This window comes from Ochotona curzoniae, unplaced genomic scaffold (genome assembly GCF_017591425.1).
Source record: "Ochotona curzoniae isolate NIBS_2020 unplaced genomic scaffold, NIBS_Ocur_1.0 scaffold_3835, whole genome shotgun sequence".
NCBI classification, from domain to species: domain Eukaryota; kingdom Metazoa; phylum Chordata; class Mammalia; order Lagomorpha; family Ochotonidae; genus Ochotona; species Ochotona curzoniae.
This window is the reverse complement of record NW_024467114.1, coordinates 2,277,901-2,299,885: the sequence shown is the minus strand read 5'-3', so window position 1 is coordinate 2,299,885 and position 21,985 is coordinate 2,277,901. Positions and strand designations below refer to the sequence as shown.

Here is a 21,985-nt window from a genome sequence, read left to right as displayed (position 1 = left end):
ACATTTTTAGCAATTGTTTTAAGAGGGAGTTTTGTTTTACTGAGTGATTCATGGGACAGAGAGCAGTCCCTTGCTCTAGATGACTGCAACTGGAGTTTGCATCGAAACAGCTTTCCACCTGGTACCAGGGACCCAGTTTCTTGAAACCTCGCTCTAGCTCCCGGGGTCTGCAGTAGCAAGAAGTTAGAGAGAGGAGCAGCGAGGAGCCCAGGTCTTCTGGTCTTACACGAAAGAAGAATTTTCATGTTCACAACTTCAGTGTGCAAAGCAAGATTTATTTAAGAGAGAGTGAGCTGTCTCTTACCATAGTGACAAGAGTGGTCTCCAAGGGAGGAAAGACCCAGGAGAATAGTGGAAGTGACATTGTTTTTTGAGAGTTTATTTACTTTATTGCAGAGTCAGTTATACAGAGAGGAGAAAGGACAGAGAGAAAAATCTTCATCTGCTGTTTCACTCCCCAAGTGGCTGCAACAACCAGTGCTGTGCCAATCTGAAGCCAGGAGCCCCTTCAGGGTCTCCCAAGTGGGTGCAGGGTCCCAAGGCTTTGGGCCGTCCTCGACTGCTTTCCCAGGCCACAAATTGGGAGCGGGATGGGAAGCGGGGCCGCTGGAATACGCATTTGCACCCATTTCGGATCCCAGTGTATGCAAAGAGAGGACTTTACCCACTAGGCAATGCTGCCGGGCCTGGAAGTGGTGTCCTTTATGCACCATCTCAGGGAGGAGAACAAAGGGTAGAGAAAAAAAAGGGGGACTCAGTCACGGTCACAGGGGGTGGTGATGTCTAGCACCTTGTTGAGAACATAAAGGACATCCGGAGGTGGGGCTGGTGGCTTCCTCCTCCCTTCTGGTGATGAGCTGAGACTCAGCACGTCTCTGAGATGGGGTTGCTTTTGGCTGTGTTTCCTTGCTTTTTCCTGCAACTTTAGGAGACAGAATTGATGTTCTGATTTGTCCCTTCGCTCTCCCTCAGTGGGACTGGGGAACAAAGCTGGGAGAACTTGCTCATGGGAGGGTAAAGGATGGGGAGAAGAAAGTTTATATTTTACAAAGTAACTTCACCAGGGGACAGAGGCCCTAAATACCTATTAGTGCATCAGACTCCTCACACTCAGATGTGGGGAAGCGCAGGACCTAGGTGGAGTCTTCACGTGGAGAGCCAGTGTCTGTCCCGGGCTGGAACCTAGGGGAGCCTTCACGTGGCGAGCCAGCGCCTGTCCTGGGCTGGAACCTAGGGGAGCCTTCACGTGGCGAGCCAGTGTCTGTCCTGGGCTGGAACCTGGCGGCTGCTGTGACTGCTGCTGTCAGTGACCCCCGTGGTCCCCGAGACCTTTTGTCTTCATTGGTGAATGGGTTGTGACCTGAGAGGCATTACATTTGTTTTATTTCTTGACAAGCGTTTGCTGAGCCCGCTCTGATTCCGTGAGGGCGTGTGAGAGTAGGTGATGGTGTCTGTGGAAGGTATTGTGTTGCACTCTTTTGTCACACAGCTTTGTCATTCACCCGTGGTCGTTTACAAGTGGGCCACTGTGATTTCATAAAATAAAGACACGGGATTAAAAACATGTGGAACTTTGTGTAAGTTCTAATTGGGAAGAAGTCCCCTTCCATTTCCCATGGTTTTCTTTTGAGCTGTTGAATTTTTAAATTACGGTAGAGTTGCAGAGGCCAGGAAAGAGGATATGCGGAGCCGGAGAGAAGCTGAGCTGCAAAGCTGCTCCTTCAGTGTCCAGCAGCCTGTCACCTGACTTGGTTTGAACCCCCCAGTTCCTTACTGACTCAGATCCCACTAAAATTGACACTAGTAGAGACAAACTGATTTCCAGGGCCGTTAGAATGTCTTTTTTTTCTTGTTTATGGACAAAAATAAGTCCCATATATGATATTTGAAGTTAAAAAACGTAGCAATCATCCCTTAATCTCAGGTTTGGTCCCGAGGCTTGTGCTGCTGGCAGTGACAGTGGGCACACAGTCCAGTCAGGACGCTGCTGCTAGGGCTGCAGGGTGGGCACTGTCGGGCTGGGTTTGGTCTTCGGGGAGGAGTGGCCCGACTGAATCCTGGTGGCCTTGTCAGAGAGCAGGTGCATGCTCACATGCACACACACGTGCACAAATGTACCCACACACATATACACACATACATATACACACCCACAAATGTATACGCACGGATTACAATACAGCCACATACACATGCACACAGATACATACACACACGTACACATATACACAGTCCCACACACACACACAAATGTACCCACACACACATATACACATAAACACACTCCCACATACACACACAGTATACACACACACATATACACACAGACACACATATACCCACATACACACACGTACACATAAACACACTCCCACATACACACACACAGTGTACACACACACATATACACACAGACACACATATACCCACATACACACACGTACACATAAACACACTCCCACATACACACACACAGTGTACACACACACATATACACACAGACACACATATACCCACATACACACACGTACACATATACACAGTCCCCCCCCCACACAAATGTACACATACACACAGACACACATATACCCACATACACACACGTACACATAAACACACTCCCACATACACACACAGTGTACACACACACATATACACACAGACACACATATACCCACATACACACACGTACACATATACACAGTCCCCCCCACACACAAATGTACACACACACATACACACAGACACACATATACCCACATACACACACGTACACATAAACACACTCCCACATACACACACACAGTGTACACACACACATATACACACAGACACACATATACCCACATACACACACGTACACATAAACACACTCCCACATACACACACACAAATGTACCCACACACACAGACATGCAGAAGGGCTGGGCACAGTGAACAAGCTGCCCACTGACGCATCGGAGTCACTCCCCAAGTGGGTCTGGCATCGTCCTCTCCCTCACCCCCAAGTCTCCCTTTACCCGCAGTCCGCTGGACTCTGTCTTCGCCTGGCAGCCAGAGGCCTCTTGGGAGCTTGGAGTGCACGGGCTCGCTGCTGGGTGGGGAAGCAGTGGGCCTGTGCAAGAGCCTGTGCCTGGCCGTGTTGCTGCAGTCACTGAGTCATTCCCTGAGTTGGTTTTTGTTGCTTTTGTTTGCACAATCCTGTTCTCATGTGGTTGGTGAACAGACGCTACCTCTCGCTGCCCGGCCTGCACACCTTACTTGCTTCCTCCCCTTGTTGCATTACCCAGGGCTGCAGCCACAGACGGTCAAGGATGAGAAAGGGGGACAGCCTGGCTGTGGTCTGGGCCACAACAGTGGGGAGCCGCGGGCTTCTCTCTGTTAAACGGGACGTTAGCTGTACGTTCTTATAGATGTTCTTGATCAATTTGAGAAAGTTTCCTTTAATTGCTTGTTTTCAGGAAGTGTTTTTTTTTTTTTAAATCCTGCATAGATGTTGGATTCTGCTGAGTACTTTTTCTCCATCTGTTTAGATGATCATATGACTTCTCATGATGGGTTACACCAACTGAGTATGGAGAGAGGGTTTGTTAGGGCTGAGTCAGAGCTGGCCACTCTGGTGCAAGCAGTCCTGCCTGACAGGGGCTTTCCCAGCCAGCCAGCCTCCCTGGCCCTGTGACCCCGATAGCGTCCGCTGGTGGGCCGACCTCCTCCCAGTGCCTCCCTGGCCCTGTGACCCCGATAGCGTCCGCTGGTGGGCCGACCTCCTCCCAGAGCCTCCCTGGCCCTGTGTCCCTGACAGCGTCCGCTGGCGGGCTGACCTCCTCCACGCCTTCTGCCGTGCACCTGTGTGCTCCCCCGTCCTTGAAGCTGCCAGACCATTTCACCCATCACTCAGCGTGGCCTCTCGGAGCCTGCCCTGCCTGGTGGGTCCAGGCTGCGTTCAGACAACTCTGATTCCTTCACTCTCAGCCTTGGATAGGGTGTGTGCTGTGCGTGTTGTGTACATGAACGGTCACCAAACATGAGACTCGAGTGGGCTTTGCAGATGTAACAGAGGACAGCATTCCTGTCTTGAGTGGTGGTTTCTGTGCAGGGTGAGGCTGCGTAACACAGGCTCTCAGACTTGGTGGTAGATGCCGTGCAGCTGGTGCCTGCTGAGTTGCAGTCTGGCATCATGTGCCAAGCACCTTGGTGATGTGGTGGAGCCATTGTCCTGTGGAAGAGCTGCACTTGGGAGTACTGATGCTCTGTATTTTACATTGTCCAGGTCCCAAACTAAGGCTGACCATGAAAAGCTTAGCAATCTGACCTTCTTGAAGGAGATACAAGACTTGGCTGAGGAAATTTATGAAACCACGGACAAAGCAAAACGCTTACACAAACTCTGGCTAGAAAAATCCAAGACCTCAGGCAAGTATCTCATAATGTCGGGATTACCTGCTGGACCCAGGCCAGATGATGGGCTGTCCATGTGCGTCATAGGGGGCAGCGCCCTCTGGCGGGTGAAGGCAGCACCTGCGGACAGGCGTGGGCGCGGGGTTCCCTCCTCTCCCGCAGGCACTCCCGGCATGGCCTGCACCTGCAGACAGGTGTGGGCACGGGGTTCCCTCCTCTCCCGCAGGCACTCCCGGCATGGCCTGCACCTGCGGACAGGCGTGGGCGCGGGGTTCCCTCCTCTCCCGCAGGCACTCCCGGCATGGCCTGCACCTGCGGACAGATGTGGACATGGGGTTCCGTCCTCTCCCGCAGGCGCTCCCGACATGGCCTGCACCTGCGGACAGATGTGGACGCGGGGTTCCCTCCTCTCCCGCAGGCACTCCCGACATGGCCTGCACCTGCAGACAGGCGTGGGCGCGGGGTTCCCTCCTCTCCCGCAGGCACTCCCGACATGGCCTGCACCTGCGGACAGATGTGGACGCGGGGTTCCCTCCTCTCCCGCAGGCGCTCCCGGCATGGCCTGCACCTGCAGCCTCCACCTGCTTGTCCCCTTTGCTTCCATTGCTAGTCTCGCTTCCATGTCAGGCTGTTTTCAAAACCTGCCCCTGTCCTCCCCACACATCCTCCTGCTGTACTCGGGGTCCTGGCCCTGCCTGTGTGCACGGGTCGTCCTTCCATGTTAGCAGCATTGGCGTCCTGTCTAGGGCAGGAGTGGACTCGGACCAGGCTGCTTTCGCTGCATGTCCTCTGGGTTGCTGGGGTGGATTACTCTCCAGAGGAGTCATTTCTGTTTAGGAAAACACCCACGTTATAGGAGATGTCAACTCATTACCAGGTTAGAATGGATGCTGTGCTCAGAGCACAGCTCCCAGGGGAAAAGCTGGCACTTTGGAGAAGGGCAGTCACTGCCTGTCCTCTGTCTCGGGGTCGTGTTGCTGACAAAGCCCCCAATGGGGCCACGGAGACTCTACCTTTTCTTGGCCCTCCCCAGCCCTTCAGTACTAGCACACAACGAGCGTTTTAAAAACCTACCGTGTCCAAATGTTTTGTACACATAGCAAAAAGCCATTTGTATTTTACCTGAAATTCAAGGTTACCTGGATGTCATCTGTCGGATAAATTTGGCAACCCGCAGCAAGAATCTCAGATTTTTCTTTGTCACTTTTCCTTTTTGTGGTGTTTCTGAGAAAATGGAGTGAGGTGTCTGAGAAGTGGAGCTGGGCTCCTTCAGAAGGCGCCTGGGGTTCTGTTCCTAACAGAAACCCTCACCTCTCAGGCAGGGCAGGACACGGTGGGCACACCCCTACCCTGCACATACCAGCTAAGCACCAGCTAAGCTGGACCAAGGGACAGTCCTGGCACTCTCACCTAGGAGTTCACTCCTCAAGTGCTTGCAGCAGCTGCACCAGGCAAGGCTGAAGTTGGGGTCCTGGAGCTGTCCCCGGCTGCCTCCCTGGGTACAGTGGCAGGAAGGTCCTGGAGCCCATCTGGTCAGGCCCGTGGGGAGCCGTCCCCTGCTGCCTCCCTGGGTACAGTGGCAGGAGGCACTGGGAGCAGACACTGATGGGGGATGTGTGTGGCTTAACAGCTGCCTCAAATTCTGCCCCACAACTGTGTGTTTTGAGAGTTTCCACTTCATTTATTTTTTAAAAGATTTATTTATTTTTAATTGGAAAGGCAGATGAGATTTATAGAGACAAGGAGAGACACAGAGAGAAACATCTTCCACCTGCTGGTTCATTCTCCCAAAGGCACAAAGGCCAGAGCTGAGCTGATCTGAAGCCAGGAGCCAGGGGCTCTTCCAGGCCTCCCACTTGGGTGCAGGCCACAAGCAGGGGGCTGGAAGGGAAGTGGAGCTGCCGGGACAGGAACTGGTGCCCATACGGAATCCTGGCCCAGAAAGGTGAGGATTTAACCACTGAGCCATTACACCGGGCCCTCCTGGCCCAGAAAGGTGAGGATTTAACCACTGGGCCATCACACCGGGCCCTCCGCTTTATTTTTGACTTTCTGTTATTGGAGTCATCTCCTGTGGTACTTGTGGTTCAAGAATAATCTGAAAAAAAAAAATCAATATCTCACCCGTGTTCCCTTCCTCTTATCTTCCCATCTGTCTCTCCATCCTGTCTAGAGTGCTCACAAAGCCTGGTGGAAGTGGGGATCGCTGGTCAGTCCTGCCGTTTGGCCTAGCAGTTAGCTACTTAGCATCCGTGAGAGGGGGACAGCCAGGAGTCAGGGGGATAGCCACGGGGACGGCCAGGAGGCGGGGGGACAGCCACAGGGACAGCCAGGAGGGGGGGACAGCCACGGGGATGGCCAGGAGTCAGGGGGACAGCCACGGGAACAGCCAGGAGGCGGGGGGACAGCCACGGGGGCAGTCAGGAGTCAGGGGGACAGCCACGAGTCGGGGGGACAGCCAGGAGGCGGGGGACAGCCACGGGGACGGCCAGGAGGCGGGGGGACAGCCACGGGGGCAGTCAGGAGGGGGGGACAGCCACGGGGACAGCCAGGAGGCGGGGGGACAGCCATGGGGACAGCCAGGAGGCGGGGGGACAGCCACGGGGACAGCCAGGAGTCAGGGGGACAGCCACGGGGACAGCCAGGAGGCGGGGGACAGCCACGGGGACAGCCACGGTGACGGCCAGGAGCGGGGGCTCTTCAGCGTGTTCTCCCAGCTGTGCTTCTAGGACTCTGTGCTAGTTCATTGCCTTGAACACTTGAGCAGGCAGCAGTGCCTGCTTCAGGGTGATGAGTGAGCTGATGTGTCCCCAATCTTCTCTCCTGTAGGTTCTCACGGCGCCAGCTTTCTGATGGTAAGTGTGCGGCTCTGTCTAGGGAAGTATGTGGCTGAGCGCGCGACGCTCACGATGCAGCCCCCTCCTCACTCCTGACGTGGTGACAGAAGGGCAGGGCCAGGACCCTTTCACACCGGACTCCAGGTCTGAGAAGAGCAGAAGGGGAGAGCTGACCTGTTGATGGAGATCTGGGCTGTTGTTTTGTAGGATGTGCAAAGGCCCCTGGGCCTCGAGTGAGGCCTGAGGTCTGTCTCTGGCACAGAGGCTTGTCCCCAGGGGCCCTTGTCGTGTCTGGACACAGGGTGGTCATCCACCTGGGAGAGAATGGGGCCACTTCCTGTCTTGTGTGAGTCGGTGCTGCTCAGCATCCCACCAGGCCTGGAGCAGCAAAGGTTGATATGACCCTGCGAGGGCACACTGCTCCCGTGGCGGCACTGGGCATGGCTGTCTGGATGCTTCCAGTGTGTGTGATGGCAGTGGCACAGGTGTCTGCATCTGCCTACTTCTAGAAGGATCTAGATAGTTAGAAATGGTAATAAATTGTTGGAGGAAAGGTGAAAGAGTAAGGACTGCCCAGCAACTGGAGTGGACAGCGAGGACAGCATACCGTGACGTAACCACAGTAGCAAAGTAGAATGGCAGACGTGACTGGGCAGCCCTCTGAACGCGGAGCTCTCTCCTAAGTCAGGCCGAGAGGAACACAGGTCCTGCCAAGGCAGCGTCTTGAAGAGCTTGAGCAAGAACAAGGCAGGATTTCCCATGACTGAATCAGAATCTTTGAAGTCCATCTTGCCGTGGACTTTCTGAAGGCCCCTGTGCTCCGATGAGGTGTGCAATGAGCAGATCCTGGTGACAGGGATCCCATGCGATTCTGTCCCTGGAGACACTGCGGTTGCCTGCATCAGTTTAAGCACGTGATTCGACACCATCCCTTCTGGCAGTCCAGCGAACACGTGTGTGTTAGGGTGAAGACGCCCGTGTGCTGCCCACCCGAAGCATGCGCTCATGGCCTTGGTGAGGGAGACCAGACTGCAGGGTTCTCCCATGGCTGTTTCCAGTGCTGTGTGGTTGGGCCATGGATTAGACAAAGCTGAACAGAACCAGGCCAGAGTTTTGTGCCAGGGAGTGAATGACCAGGTATGAGAGATGTGAGTGGGTATTCAAGGGGAGGGCGGCCACCGGTGGCTTGGGCTGTGAGAGTGACAGGGATGAGGGAGGGTGGCTAGGGGTGTGGCGTAGGGGTCCATGGGGCCTGGAATCCTCAGGTGGGGAACTAGAGGGTAGAGGGTGTTGGCTGCTGAACAGCAAGATACGACATTGGGTGGCTAGCATGGAAGGCTGAGACCTGAGACTCGGATCCTGGGAAAGGGGATTGCAGCCGGTGGGAAACTTGGATGAGAGGAGCTGCTGTAACAGCAAACGCTTGAAGCTGTTGTGGACCACAGGGAGGAAGTGGAGCTATGTCGGGTACTGTGCAGAAAGGTGGTGCTGGGTGTGTGTGGAGCCACAGTCCCGGCACTGGCAGGAGTGGCTCCGGGAGCTGGCTTCCTGCCTGTGGTGTGGGAGGCAGAGGGAACAGCCCTTAGGTACAGCTGCGCTCTGAGGAGCACTTGTATATAATCTATTTAAACTCCCACCTTGAGGTCACATGGCGTAGTTTCTGTGACGCAACTTGCTGAGCTGAGCTTTAGTGATAGGATGACAAGGAGGAGCAGGGAAGTGGGGTTCAGCAGGAGATGTTGGGGAGGGGGCTCAGTGAGTCGCTGGGCTCCACGGAGCTCTCTCCCACATGGTCGTTCTCAGCGTGGAGTCACGTGGTAGATGACCAGCAGCATGCAGATGCTGACCATTGGGGCCCCTTCCCAGCTTCCTGTGCTGTCCTGACTGTAGAGCATCAATGCTTGGCTAGTTTTGAAAGCAGCTGCTATAGGGTTTAAGCATTGTTTTGTTTCCTCTCTCCCTGCACTTCCGCCTGGGGGAGGAAGTGTCTCCATGTCTCCCAAGTGGGACAAACAGCTTCACTTCTTTCCCTCGAGTATTATTCTTTATTTACTCACAATGTGGGGAAGAGAGACTGGTCTGTAGGTTCTGGTTCCCTGAAGTCGGGTCACACATCCCTTTAGTTGCAATCTCCATGTCTTTGCCTCCAGCTGAGCCTCTGTACACTGCACCCTGGCTGCTGCAGGTCCTGGGGTGCAGGAGCCGAGTGCGACAGTGGAGGAAGACGAGTATTGTGGTTTACAGTACAGGCCAGGGCCCAGCCGAAGCTTCGGGAAGATGCAGTCACAAGAGGGGTTCGCGGGTTTGTTCATATTTCCTTGAGTGTTTTTTCTTAGCCCTTCCCTATGAAGACCGGACAACTGCATTGTAAGCCGGCCTCGAAGCCAGTGCAGCTTCACAGATCCAAGAAAATGGTGCAGTTTGCCACAAAGGGTCTCCTTTGCCTCCTGTCCCTTCGGTTCATATTTCTAAAACAAGAAGCGTAGAACAGCCCAAGAGAGGCGCTATGTCTTGTCCTGCACTGTGAGGTTCCTGAGGTTCTGTGCATCTGCATCCTGTTACCCTTGCCGGCTCGTTTCTGTCTCAATACAGCCAAAGAGGAAATCTGCTTCTCTCCCTCCCAGATGAATCTCAACAAGACGGAGGAGCTGCTGTCTGCGCTGGAAGCCCTGCAGCGGCAGCCTCACTTCTGGGACTTCCTGCTCTCACTGTCGGGACTGCGCCCAGACCTGGTCCAGCAGGGAGACGGCCTGGGCTCTGCAGTGCACTTTCTCCACGCCGTTCTGGAGTGAGTGAGAAAGCACAGTGTGGCTAGCGGGGATGTTGGTCATTTCTTCTCATTTTTAAATGAGACAATAGTTGTCAATGAGTAGCTGTGCAATTCAGGAAAAAGTCTCTCATATGACGTCACCCCTTGAGGAGGGGTCTACCTGTGGGGTCGCGTGGCTCAATTCACGTGGCTGGTTTTGCAGCTGAATGTTCTGGCACAAAATGCTTGTGTGAATGTGATGCTTTCTCAGCAGAGGTTTAAATCTTGTAATTTCAGCTATTATGTGTTTCACCTGTCCCACTGACGTTGTCCTCAGGCTGAGCCAGGAGGAGCTGCCATCCCAGGCCCAGGAGGAGCTGCCATCCCAGGCCCTGCTTCTTTGAGCGCCTCCTACTTTCTTCCCCGTGCTCAGGGTGATGCCCCTGGGCCTGAGGAGCCGTGGCCACAGTGTCAATCTGTCAGTCTCCTTTCCCTCTGGCCTCCCACCCCAGAGCCTGCCTGGGTTCCTCGTCCAGGCCCTCCGTCTCTGGCAGGTCTTGCCCCTGCAGTGTACATCCCCAGGCCCAGGGTGCCTGGGGGAGCTGTGGGTGCTGCAGGAACTCAGGCTGGCAGGGGTGGCTGTTGATAGTTGTGATGGCAGGAGAGCCCCCTCAGGTACACTGAGGCCCCTGGGGTACAGATGAAGCTGAGGGTGGGGCCAGGGAAGGAGCCTCCCTAAACTGCCACATCCTGCTCGATTCATCTGAGCAGCAGAAAATTAAGAATTGCAGCGTGGCTTTCCAGGTTGTTAGGAAGACGTGGCTATTAGTATAGGAATGCAAAAGTGAGAGTTGGTAGCTTGGTGTACCCTTGGGCTTCTGCACTTCCCCAGGGGACCCTTCTGTCCTCGCACTCAGCCCCGGCCTGTCAGCTTTGGCATGCCTGCACCCGGTCCCAGCCTGTCGGCTATTGGACACCCGTGCCCAGCTCTGGCCTGTCGGCTGTGGCTCGCCTGCATCTGGTCCCAGCCTGTTGGCTGTGGCACGCCTGTGCCTGATCCCAGCCCTGGCCTATTGGCTGTCAGACACCCGTGTCCAGCCCTGGCTGTCGGCTGTGGGAACCCGTGTCCAGCCCTGGCTGTCGGCTGTGGGAACCCGTGCCCAGCCCTGGCTGTCGGCTGTGGGACACTCTGAAAGAGGCACACTTTGAGATCAGATATTGGTGGCAGCTGTTGAGTTTCCTCAGTGTCAGCTAATGTGTGCTTTTGACATGTGGCTTCTGTGGCATGGGTGTCAGCTTCCCCAGAGGGTGTTCTCAGGTGCTGCTGGGGTTGGATGCTTATCTTGTGATGTCTGGATGCCCTTCAGCACATGAGGATGCTGGGAGGGATCGTTCTCAGTGACAGGCTGGCAGGAAGGGAATCTGATTGAAAGTATAACTCATGGCTGTTTGGGCTCCAGGCTGCTATGGTGTACATATACCACGGCACTTCAACAACTTGAATTGAGTGAAACAAAAGTTGATTTCAGTGCCCCAAATCTTTGCAATCCCTACTTTTCCCCTAATACTTGCTTTTCATGAGCTTTTAGAGGATACTTCATATTCCACTCTAGCTGAACATGTTTTCTGATCTCTAAAAGTTAAATTAACACCCTGGAAACCCCGTTCCCACAAGCCTCTTCTCCTTTGGAACAGTATGCGATCCACTGATTGAATACTGGGTAAAAGCAGAGCCAGAGGATAAGATGGTGGTGGGCTGGGTTGTGAGAGCTCGGGCAGGCTAACGTGCGTGATGGGCTTCCTGAGCTAGAGGTGGCCACGCTGAGGATCCACTGCTGTTCTGAGATGGCAGTGTGTGTACCAGCTGGCTGTGTGGATGCCCAGCATGGCAGAGGGTCCACTGCTGTTCTGAGATGGCAGTGTGTGTGCCCGGCTGGCTGTGTGGATGCCCAGCATGGCAGAGGGTCCACTGCTGTTCTGACATGGCAGTGTGTGTACCCGGCTGGCTGTGTGGATGCCCAGCATGGCAGAGGGTCCACTGCTGTTCTGACATGGCAGTGTGTGTACCCGGCTGGCTGTGTGGATGCCCAGCATGGCAGAGGGTCCACTGCTGTTCTGACATGGCAGTGTGTGTACCCAGCTGGCTGTGTGGATGCCCGGCAGGACAGAGAGGCCTGCTCTGCACATGAGATGACACCACAGTGTATCCAGACCTTCCCTGAGGTCAGCTTGGGGGCCGAAAGGAGGGTAGACAGAGTTCTTGGGGTCTTGAGAGAGAGACTGACTTCTTAGGCTTAGTCCCTTGTGCAAGGACTTAATTTACTTTTTGAGAAACAACGTGTGTGAGAGAGACATGCAGATCTTCTGTCTTCTGGTTTATACCCCAAATAGCCAAAATGGCGAAAGCTGGGCCGGGCTGGAGCCAGGAGCTTCTTCCAGTTTTCCATGCGGGTGCAGGGACTGAACTCTTGGACTGTTCTTAGTTGCTTTGCTAGGCATGCTAGCAAGGAGTTGGGCCAGAAATGGAGTATCTCAGACTTGAACAGGTATCTGTGTGGCATGCTGGTCTGGCAGGTGGTGGCCCCATCAAGCATGCTACCAAGCTGGTTCCTGAAACTTTCTTTTTAAGGGAGAGAGCCAGACAGCCCACAGAAGCCAAGGCAAATCCAACATGGGTCTAGGGATTCAAAGTCTGTGGGCGGTCACCTGCTCCTCCAGTCATGCACATCAGCAGGAAGGTGCAGTAGGCCTGAATCCTGGAGACCCCAACATGGGAGGCAGGTATCCCGAGCAACATTTATGCCAACACTATCATGGAGAAAATACTTCAGGCTAAACACGGGCCGCTAAACTGTGGTTTTCTAAAACACTGCCAAGTCTTCACATTGAGCTAATTTCTGTTGAGCTAAGTTCTGTCTTGTAAATGTTTTATTTAAGTTTTACTATAAATATCATCTTGAGAGTTTGATGACTTAAGCTGGTTTCTTTCTGACACTAAACCAATTCTGTTATTATTATAAGGCATTCAACTTCACAAAGCACCTTTTAATAATGAGAAGGAAGTTGTCTGCCATTGAGGAGGTGCACGTGGACTTTGATATTCCTGGAAGTTTTGGAGAGCATACTGCTGCCTATTTGTACTGACTCATCCAGTGTGTCCTCGTTCTATCAGCTCCCATCCTCCTTTGAGAATATTCTAAATATAAGTATTGTGTGGCTGAACCATTTAATAAGTTCAGGGACAGAATCATTTGATACTGATGTTCAGAAACCTTTGGAATTTGACAAAGACGCGATAGAAAGAATAAGAACTCTTGAAAGTAACTGGATAAGTGAGGAATCAGGAAATCTTTTGAGATTCATGGAATTACTGCTTCCTGGGATGAATCCCAAGCTGCCAGAATCATGGCTCTATGGTGTTTCAAAAGAAGAAAGAGCTGAGTTGGATGTCTTATGCACACTTCTGAATTTTCCTTTTCCAGAAAATGATAAGATCCTTAGTGAAGGGTTTGACTTTGCCCAGTTGTTCCGTTAGGATTGGCCCGATGCAGCAGCCACGAGTGCGGGTCTGACACGTTTGAGTGAGGCTGTGCTCCGTAGTCTCTGGGAATCTGGTTTTCTGGGACAGGCACAGGTCTCAGAAGCCCTGGACGAGGTCACTGTGATGAAGAACGTGTCTGACCTGTTCGCAACTCTTCCGGAAACCCAGAGACAAGGAGTTGACAATGTTGTGACTCACATAATCAATGTCTTCAAGAACAAGGATTCAACTTTACTCCTGCAACTTTATTCTTCATTTTATCAATACATTTATGAATTCCTGAGCATTCGGAACAGACAATCTTTACTAACTTTCCTTGTACAAACCTCCAAACACCTCTTGGATATTGTAAAGCAATTTGATTTTCAAAACATCAGCAAGGCATTTGTGTTTCTATCTGAGGCAGTAGGGGTTCTTGAAGGGATTTCTGATGTACCTTTATGTCAAAAACTGCTTTCAATTTTTAACTTCCTGGAGCTTGAAGCTGAATCTTTGAAGTTGACAGAGGGCCATGAATTGATGGTGATCCATGCTACCCTGACAGGCCTCAGGCAGCTGCTCAGGGTGGATGAAGGTGTTCGTAATTCTTTATTTCAGTATATGAGCCAGTTCTTCAATGGATCACTGAAGTCTTTGTGGGGTGATGAGTGCCTTCTCTTGAAAAATAAACACATTTCCTCCTCAAATGATTCAATAGACAAAGGGTCTCCATTTATTCTTCCATGCTCACAAAGCTTTTTGGCGCTCTCGAAGGTGGTGAATTGAATGAGTTTATGGCTATTCACCGTACTGTGTCGTGGTTTCAGATGTGGACTGACATCTGGGGAAGCTTATCTGAAATACAGAAGCTTGGCACAAATGTCTTCACTTCCCTTCATGTTGGTCTCACTCAGCTTTTGGATGAGTTGGAAAAGGATATTAACATTTCTAAAAGCTGCCAGGGACCGCTTCCCACCCACCATGCTGTTAGACTTATATGAAGTTTGTTGAAAAATGTAAGTGAAGCAGGTGGCGGCCATGACTGGTATGCCTTCTGGGACCTCGAGGATCCCTGGATGGCATTAGGTGATGTGTTAGTAATAGCAAAATCACTTTCCTTGGATCGAGTGGAGAGGTCCATTGTCGCCATGGAAACCGTACTGCACCAGCTGAGGCCATTTCCATTCAGCACAAAGCTCTGGCATTCTCTGCTTGGAGTTCCCCGTGACTCAAGAAATGCCTCAGAAGCGACAGGTAGAAATTTAGATCCTGTAAGCTATTTTACTTCAAATAACCTCACACATTACTGGGCAAGCTTGGAAAGCATCATCCCTGAGCTAAGAGAAACAATACTATTTCTTAGAAATGTGTCACACGACCCCATTCTGTTTTCTTGTGCTCATGTTTTAAAGGCTGCTGCTAAGTTGATCTTATATGGTTTACTACACAAAAACACTTCACAGAGGACCTTGTGCGTTCTGTTAAATTCTACATTTTCTTCTGAGAATACCATTGGCAGACTGCAAGGATGCATGGCTGCAAGGATGCATGGCATGGCCAGGCGTCCTAAACCATCTGTCCCCGAGGAAGAGTTCAAGCTTCTCACCAAACCATCTTCACAGAATCTGGGGGAGTTTCAGAGAGATGAAAGACAAGATGAACTCCACCCTGCACATTGCGAAGTGGGTGCTAAAGAAACCACCTTGTTCATCGAATGGTCCAAATACAAGTTGTTTAAACATTTACTTGAAAGATGTAGCTGATTGTCTAAATATTATACTTGCTGCAGTCTCGGAAAAAGAGAGGGTTCCCAAATTTGAGATTATGTTAGCTTTCCTAAATGATTCCGCAAACCAAGTAAGAATGATTTAAACACTTTGCTGGATTAACTCTGAGACCCCTGGAAATGTCAGATGGAATTCCCACCCAGTTTCAAAATATTTGGCTGCATATAATGGCGCTGGGGAAGGACAGTCAGAAACTTGTGAAAGATATTTCTTCTAACTTCCATGAAAGTAACTCCTCTGCTAAAGCTGAGAAGGTTTTTAGAACGTTTGCCACCAGTCCAGAGGAAAGGGATGTGAAGAGCTTAGAGCAGTCCATTTATTGCTTAGTCCAGTACCTTGTCCTCAGCCAGGCTCACAGCCTGCGGCATTCATCAAGAGCAGTTCCACATGAAATGTCAGAAGCTGTGGGTCTTGGTATTCAACTGGTGAAGGATGTGTTTGGCTCCTTGGTACCTGCTGTGCAAAATAGTATCCTACAGAATACACTCCATGTTCAAGTTTGGGGGAAAGTTGCTTGTCTCATACGCTCTCAGGAAAGCAGACACAGCCCCTGCCGTAGGCCAGCTTGAACAAACTGATGTGAAGCTTGTGACTTTCTTTCAGCATGTCAGTAGGTTAGTGTGTGGCAGCTCAGGGCTTGACTTGCTTGTGGGCCTGGTGGAGAAGTTTGTAGGGAATTCCCATCTTGGAACGTTAATCAAGTGCTGCAGCTGCCGTGCTTGCTCCCCTAAAGACGAGGTGAACGTGGTGATGGATGTGGGCTGTGCCATTTGGCACGCAGTGAGGCTCCTGGCGATGGATGTGGGCTGTGCCATTCGGCACACAGTGAGGCTCCTGGCAATGGATGTGGGCTGTGCCATTCGGCACGCAGTGAGGCTCCTGCAGGGCGTTGCTGGAAAACCCTCCCAGAAGCCCTCAAGGATGTCCACAATTTCACACTGCTACATGGCATAAGCGTTTGGAACATCACCAAGAAGGACTTGGCTGCTGTGATAACAGCTCTTTCAGACATAATTGAATTTGCATCAGAAAAGCCAAGAGCTATTTCAGAGGCTTTAACATGCCTTCCTGTGCTTTGGTGCTGGAATCACACAGCTTCTGGATTCCAGCAGAACCCTGTGTTGGAGGCCTGTGACGGTCTTGGGCTCAGGTCTTCTTCCTTCTATAGCAAAGGTCCGTGCGCTTGACCGCCTCCAGCTGTCTTCCCAGGATAAGGTATCGCAGTGTGCAAAAGAAAGCTCCCAGATGGGGTAAGTAGGAAAGTGGTCTGTGTAGTTCATCAGTTCATGGACTGGAATTCCATTCTTCTGGAGCCATCAGAAGGCTTCCATGTTCACGTTCCACTGTGAAAAACACGCAAGAATTCCGGCATAAGGGATTACCATTTTTTCCACCTCATGGAAATCGAAGTAATGACCCCATCTCTGAACTTTGTCCTGGCGATCCTATAAAAGAAGTTGCTTTGCAAATCACAGAAAAGTTAAAAAGTGTTCACTTTGAAAAACTTAGTTCAGGCGAAAGCAAGTTAGCTAGTTCAAACAAGATCCTCAACCTGAGTCACGACACACAGACGTCCTCTGGACGGAAGGCGTTAGACTCTGCTGAAGAGTTTCTGTTAGTGGCGAGAAGCTGGCTTTGTGAAGGTTGCTCCAGAATGATTCAAGCACTGTATGACAGCATGAGCAATGACAATTTAGCCGATGACACGGCTGTACTGATACAAGATGCCTCTACATTCCTGAGCTGTTTAACAAACACTTCTCGGGCCCGGCGTGGTGGCGCAGTGGTTAAGGTCTTCGCCTTGCACGTCTGGGATCCCATGTGGGTGCCGGTTTTAATCCCGGTAGGCCCTGCTTCCCATCCAGCTCCTGCCTGTGGCCCGGGAAAGCAGTTGAGGACGGCCCAAGGCTCTGGGACCCTGCACCCGCGTGGGAGACTCGGAAGAGGCTCCCGTTGCGCTCACTTGGGGAGTGAATCATGGGACAGAAGATCTTCCTCTCTGTCTCTCCTCTCTGTATCTGCCTTTCCAATAAAAATAAAATAAATCTTTAAAAACAAAACAAAAAACAAACACTTCTCGAGAAAGTATTTTTGATGGTTGCATTCTTACTCATTTAAATGAAGGACAACGTGCTACCCTCTCTGTTCAGCTGTTTCTTGAAAGCCTTCTAACTAATCCAGCCGATAGCTTGGCTGGGAGATCTCCAGTAGCAGCCTCACATCCAAGTGGCGCTGACCCTCAAATAAGGAGTGTTATTAAGCTTACCTTGGACCTTGAGCGTGGAGGGCAGGGGAGAGGCCCAGTGGGTCTGATGGGGCATCTTTTGAGAACATTCTTTTCCTTTCTCCTGAGGGAGGATCCCCAGAGCCCAGAGGCTCCTCTCGTGCGGGAAGCTGTCCTCCATGGTGCAGTCACAGGAGTGAGGTGAGTCATGTTCTGCTTTGTACAGGATGTGCGACTGTGGAAGATCTCAGCCGTCCTGCCGGAGTATACAGCTGTGGGCGACGCCTTGGAGCTCCAGGCTGAGTCTGTCCTGGGTAAAGCGGCAGTGCTGATTACTGCCGAGTGCCTAGAAAATGGGCGCGGTCTTTGTTGGTTATTATTTCTCCTATGATTTGGATTATGAAACCAATTGGAAAATTTTATCTTATATGGAAGTAAAATTAGTTATAACAGATGTATATGCACAGTGTGGTTATAATTTGAATTTTGAAATTACCTGTCTAATCATAAAGGAAGGGTTTAAATATTTTCATTCTGATTAATCTATCTTGATGTTTGTATTCAGAAACATTAAAATTTAGCATCACATGCTCCTTTTTGGCACAGCTTGTAAGACGTCTTTTGGAGCTTGCCAGTGCAAGTCCTGAAGGCTCAGTTGTGGACCCAGAGCCGTGACTAGGATGTAATGTGAGGAATGGGCTGGGGAGGCAAGTCTGAAGTGAGCAGGACAGGTTAGCTGCAGGCAGGACTGCCATGGACAGGCGCTAAGAGGCTCATGGTGTGCCGCTAATGGACAGGACGGAGTGTGCAGGGGAGGTTTTCAGACCCAGCTGCTGTCAGGGCCTCTAGGCTAAGAAGTCCGAGCCCTCTGGGGAGGCTTCCAGCTGATGGCAGCAGGCCCACCCGGGGAGTGAAAGGTGTCCCTCTGACTGATGTAAAGTTAACTAATCAGGGACTTCACACCTGCAAAGCCCCTGCTTGACTGAGTGGCTGGGAGAAGCCATGGTCGTGGCGCACAGTCCCTTCCGGGCTGCTTTTCTCAAACGGGAGCTTCTGATCCGCTGCTCAGAGGGGAAGCACAGCGAAAGGGCGCTCTGGGCCGCAGTTCCGTGTGACCCGGTGTCTCGTCTCGAAGCCATCCTGGGGTCTAAGGATCTGCTAGCACTTCGAAAACTCAGGAGACTATCACTGTACAGACTTGACCGGTGTCTTCGCAGTCATCTCCCTTGCTTTTCTAAAAGCAGAAGTATGTGACTTTTTAAGTTGTTAAAGTCAAAGAATTGTCTGTGAAATTCCTCTGTTCTTCATCATTTGGGAACAAAATATGAAATCGCGTTTGGAACTGTTTTATGTCCTCTTCCATTCAGTACTACCCTCCCCAGATGCTATTATAAACCAAGCTCATAGAAATAGCTGTATTTTAATCTTTCCATTGTTATTGTATCAAATATGAAATTAAGCTACATTTACACTTTGTATGCATATGTACTTACAGTTTTGTTCCCAAAGATAAGATTGTCAAAATCCTGACGCTGGATTGGCTTCCAGCTGCGACAGAAGACAGAGTGATGAGTGTTTTCCTGTTCCCGGGAGGCCCTACCTAATCTCACCGGACACTCATCTGTGCCGGATGACGCAGGGGTTTATTTTGGTGGCCATCGGGAAGCAGAGCTCAGGAGAGCCTTCTGTCATGCCCTTCTAAAGGCAGCCTCCAGGACCCATGAGACTGAGCGTAGTCTGGACTTTGTCACAGAGGTGATGTTGTTGCTTTTCCCTGTGAACAGCTCTAGGGACCAGTCTGGACTCAGCCACAGTCTTAGGTCAGCCCTTGACCTTGTGAGACAGGGTCCCGCAGACATGACAGTGCTGATGGCTGCTCTTTTAGGCTTTCCCCTTCGCGACTTGCACGGCTCAGGTCCTGGGCTCCAGCCGGGGAGCCTTGCTGGCCTCACTGATTTGCTCTCCTTCATGAACTGTTCATTCTTTCTGAGAAGCAGGGCAGCCTTAGCCATCACGAGGTGGCTGCGTGGTGTTGTAGCAGCAACTGGTGCAGACAGCCATGTCTGGGAACCCCTGCTGGAAGCGTCCTGGGCTCTGACCCAGCTGTCCAGCAGTGCTGACCTCAGAGGCCTGGCCACGTCTGTGGACTCCACCGTGAGGCTTCTTACGCTCGCCAAGGAAATTTCGGGGAAGAGAGCTGGGCTTTTCCAGACTCACTTTCCCTCTAGGGCCAAGGATGCCGTGGAATTCTCTGGCACCCTCTATTCCATCATGCAGCAAGGCGTGCAGGATTGCATGACGGATGTAATAGCTCTAAAGAAAGCAGACCGCTCTGTCCTGACAGCGGTCACTGGCTTGTGGAGGCCCTTCCTTAACTTGACCTTCAGCATGGTTGGAATTCAACCCAGTATTTCAAAAGACTCTGACGTTCCCAGCCCGTCCTCTGGCTTGCTCTCATATATAAACCGGTCTGAGGACTCTGCTAGTATTTTGGAAGAAATTGCTGCATTAATTACATCTGTGAATGTCAGTGTTGGCGATGTGGAGCGTCTCCTGGTGGCATTTGGCAGTGGAACTCAACTGTCTTTTATGAAGTCTTTCACCTTGTGGGAAGAAAGCCCGAGTGGCTTAGCTCCTGGAAACAACCTCACCGGCTGGAGGGACTGCTTGCGCCCTTGCTCCACGTCCACCCAGGACGCACAGTGGAGCAGAATGCAGGAAGCCATCCTCATTTTGTATAAGGTGTTATCACAAAATAGTACCGAAAGAAGCACTCATTTGAAAATGGCAAGCGTCCTCATCTTAGAAACTCTTTGGGACAGCTTACAGAAGGACGACTGGAATGTTTTTAATTTGTTGCTGACATTTGCTCAGCGTCCGGATAATCTTGTGAAAACCTTGGCAACATTTGTAGAGGCCTCGGGCAGCATTAAAAGTGATTATAGAGGCGCTTTGAATGAAGGGTTGCTTTTCAATGCATCCCCGGTTCAGAACATAGCTCACCAGGTTGAAAAAGCCATCTGGAGTGTGTTGGGTGGAGCCGGGCTCCCGAGGCTGGGGCTGCTCCTGCATGGTTTTGGCTGGGTGAGCTCCGTACGGACATGGCTCCGGGAAGGGCTTGTGGGTCTCACTACCTCAACCACTGAGCAGGTCAGCTCAGAGGAAGAGAGGCCTGGGAGAGAGAGAACTGGGTTTCCTTCCGGCTTCCAGCCAGTGTGTTTTGAGATGTCCCTGAGGAGTCTGATCGCGTGGATTGAGCACTGGCAAGAAGGCCACCTGGTGGAGCACAGGTAACGGGATGCTGAGTTGTTCCTCCTTGGTAAACAGGAAGTGCAGAATGGAACGGAAGTGCCCTGATTGGGGTTAGGAGTGCTGCCTGCCGTCAGCTGCTACCTCAGAGCTGACTGCCCCACGGAGTAATTTCACCCCACGCTCTTTTCCCCTCACTATTTCACATGCTGTTTGTCTTTCTAATGTGGTTCAAATTCACTCAATTTTTTTCCCCTAAAAGTTTATTCCCTTACCTGCTAGCGTGAAAGCTTCGTCTTGCCCTTGCCTTTTCTGTGGTGGAGACGCATGCGGGTTGCAGATCTAATGCCCTGTCTTTTTCCCTCAGTGCTGTTGAGATGTGTCAGGTCTTCTGGCAGCCTGGGGAGCCCTCGAAAGCCCTTGAGATGCTACAGAAAGTGAGCCTGGTGGCTCTGCGTGTGCTGCTAATCTTGACAGGTGAGTGCGTCCAGGAGCCACTGTGGCATTGCCTAGGCTGGACTTTGGGGCATGGCCATCAGAGTCACACTCATCTGGCTCCTGAGGGTTTCTGCAAAGCAGCACTGCCATCGGGCTGTTGCACGTGCCTTTGGTATGTTGTCCCTGCCTCACCTGGTTCCTGCACCGGGACTGTGCATCAGCCCAGTTGGTCATGCCTTTCTGGCCTTGTGCCTTTGTGCCTACTCCAGCTCTGCCTGTGACCTGGGGCTGGGACCTGCTACCAGAAGGACATCCCTGTCTCCTGTGCTGGCGAGGAGCTCAAGGTTTCCACTCGCTTCTTTGATTTCTTGCATCTCACCTCTGTTAGAGTCCAGTTTCCAGAGGTCAGCGCTGTGTCATGGTCTGTACGTTCCCAATGCCCCAGATGGGTCCATGTGGTCACCTCAGTGCCCTGTGGCCATGGCCCTCACCACTTGCCATCTCGTCTCGGGTTCTCTCCTGCTGTGGTCTGCACCTTTTCTGAGCACCGTGTCCAGTGACAGTGAGTGAATATGTTGGGCATGAATTAAGGCGTGGTTGGAAATCACACTTGAGGGTGGTCTTCTTCTGATGCCACAGGTGAAGGAGTGCGCATGGGCCACCTTGAAGGTAACTGGAGCCTCGGGCTTCCTCAGTTACCTGAACCTTCAGTCTGTAGGGTAGCTCAGTTGTTTAGGCTCTCCTCAGGCCCTCCTCTCAGCTCCTGAGAGGGACCGCTTTTGT

The 21,985-nt window shown here is 51.8% G+C and overlaps 1 protein-coding gene across 1 annotated transcript in view; it reads left to right on the top strand.

Annotated features, from left to right (window-relative positions):
• ABCA13 (ATP binding cassette subfamily A member 13) overlaps window positions 1-21,985 on the top strand; it is a 210,510-nt gene that overhangs the window by 21,406 nt on the left and 167,119 nt on the right. Inside the window, 13 exon segments of the mRNA XM_040964495.1 lie at window positions 533-541; window positions 4,271-4,416; window positions 7,228-7,253; window positions 9,860-10,023; window positions 13,066-14,273; window positions 14,276-14,899; window positions 15,024-15,372; window positions 15,374-15,811; window positions 15,813-16,161; window positions 16,501-16,541; window positions 19,011-19,085; window positions 19,087-20,805; window positions 21,132-21,241. Of these exon segments, the coding sequence (XP_040820429.1) occupies window positions 533-541; window positions 4,271-4,416; window positions 7,228-7,253; window positions 9,860-10,023; window positions 13,066-14,273; window positions 14,276-14,899; window positions 15,024-15,372; window positions 15,374-15,811; window positions 15,813-16,161; window positions 16,501-16,541; window positions 19,011-19,085; window positions 19,087-20,805; window positions 21,132-21,241 (5,258 nt within the window).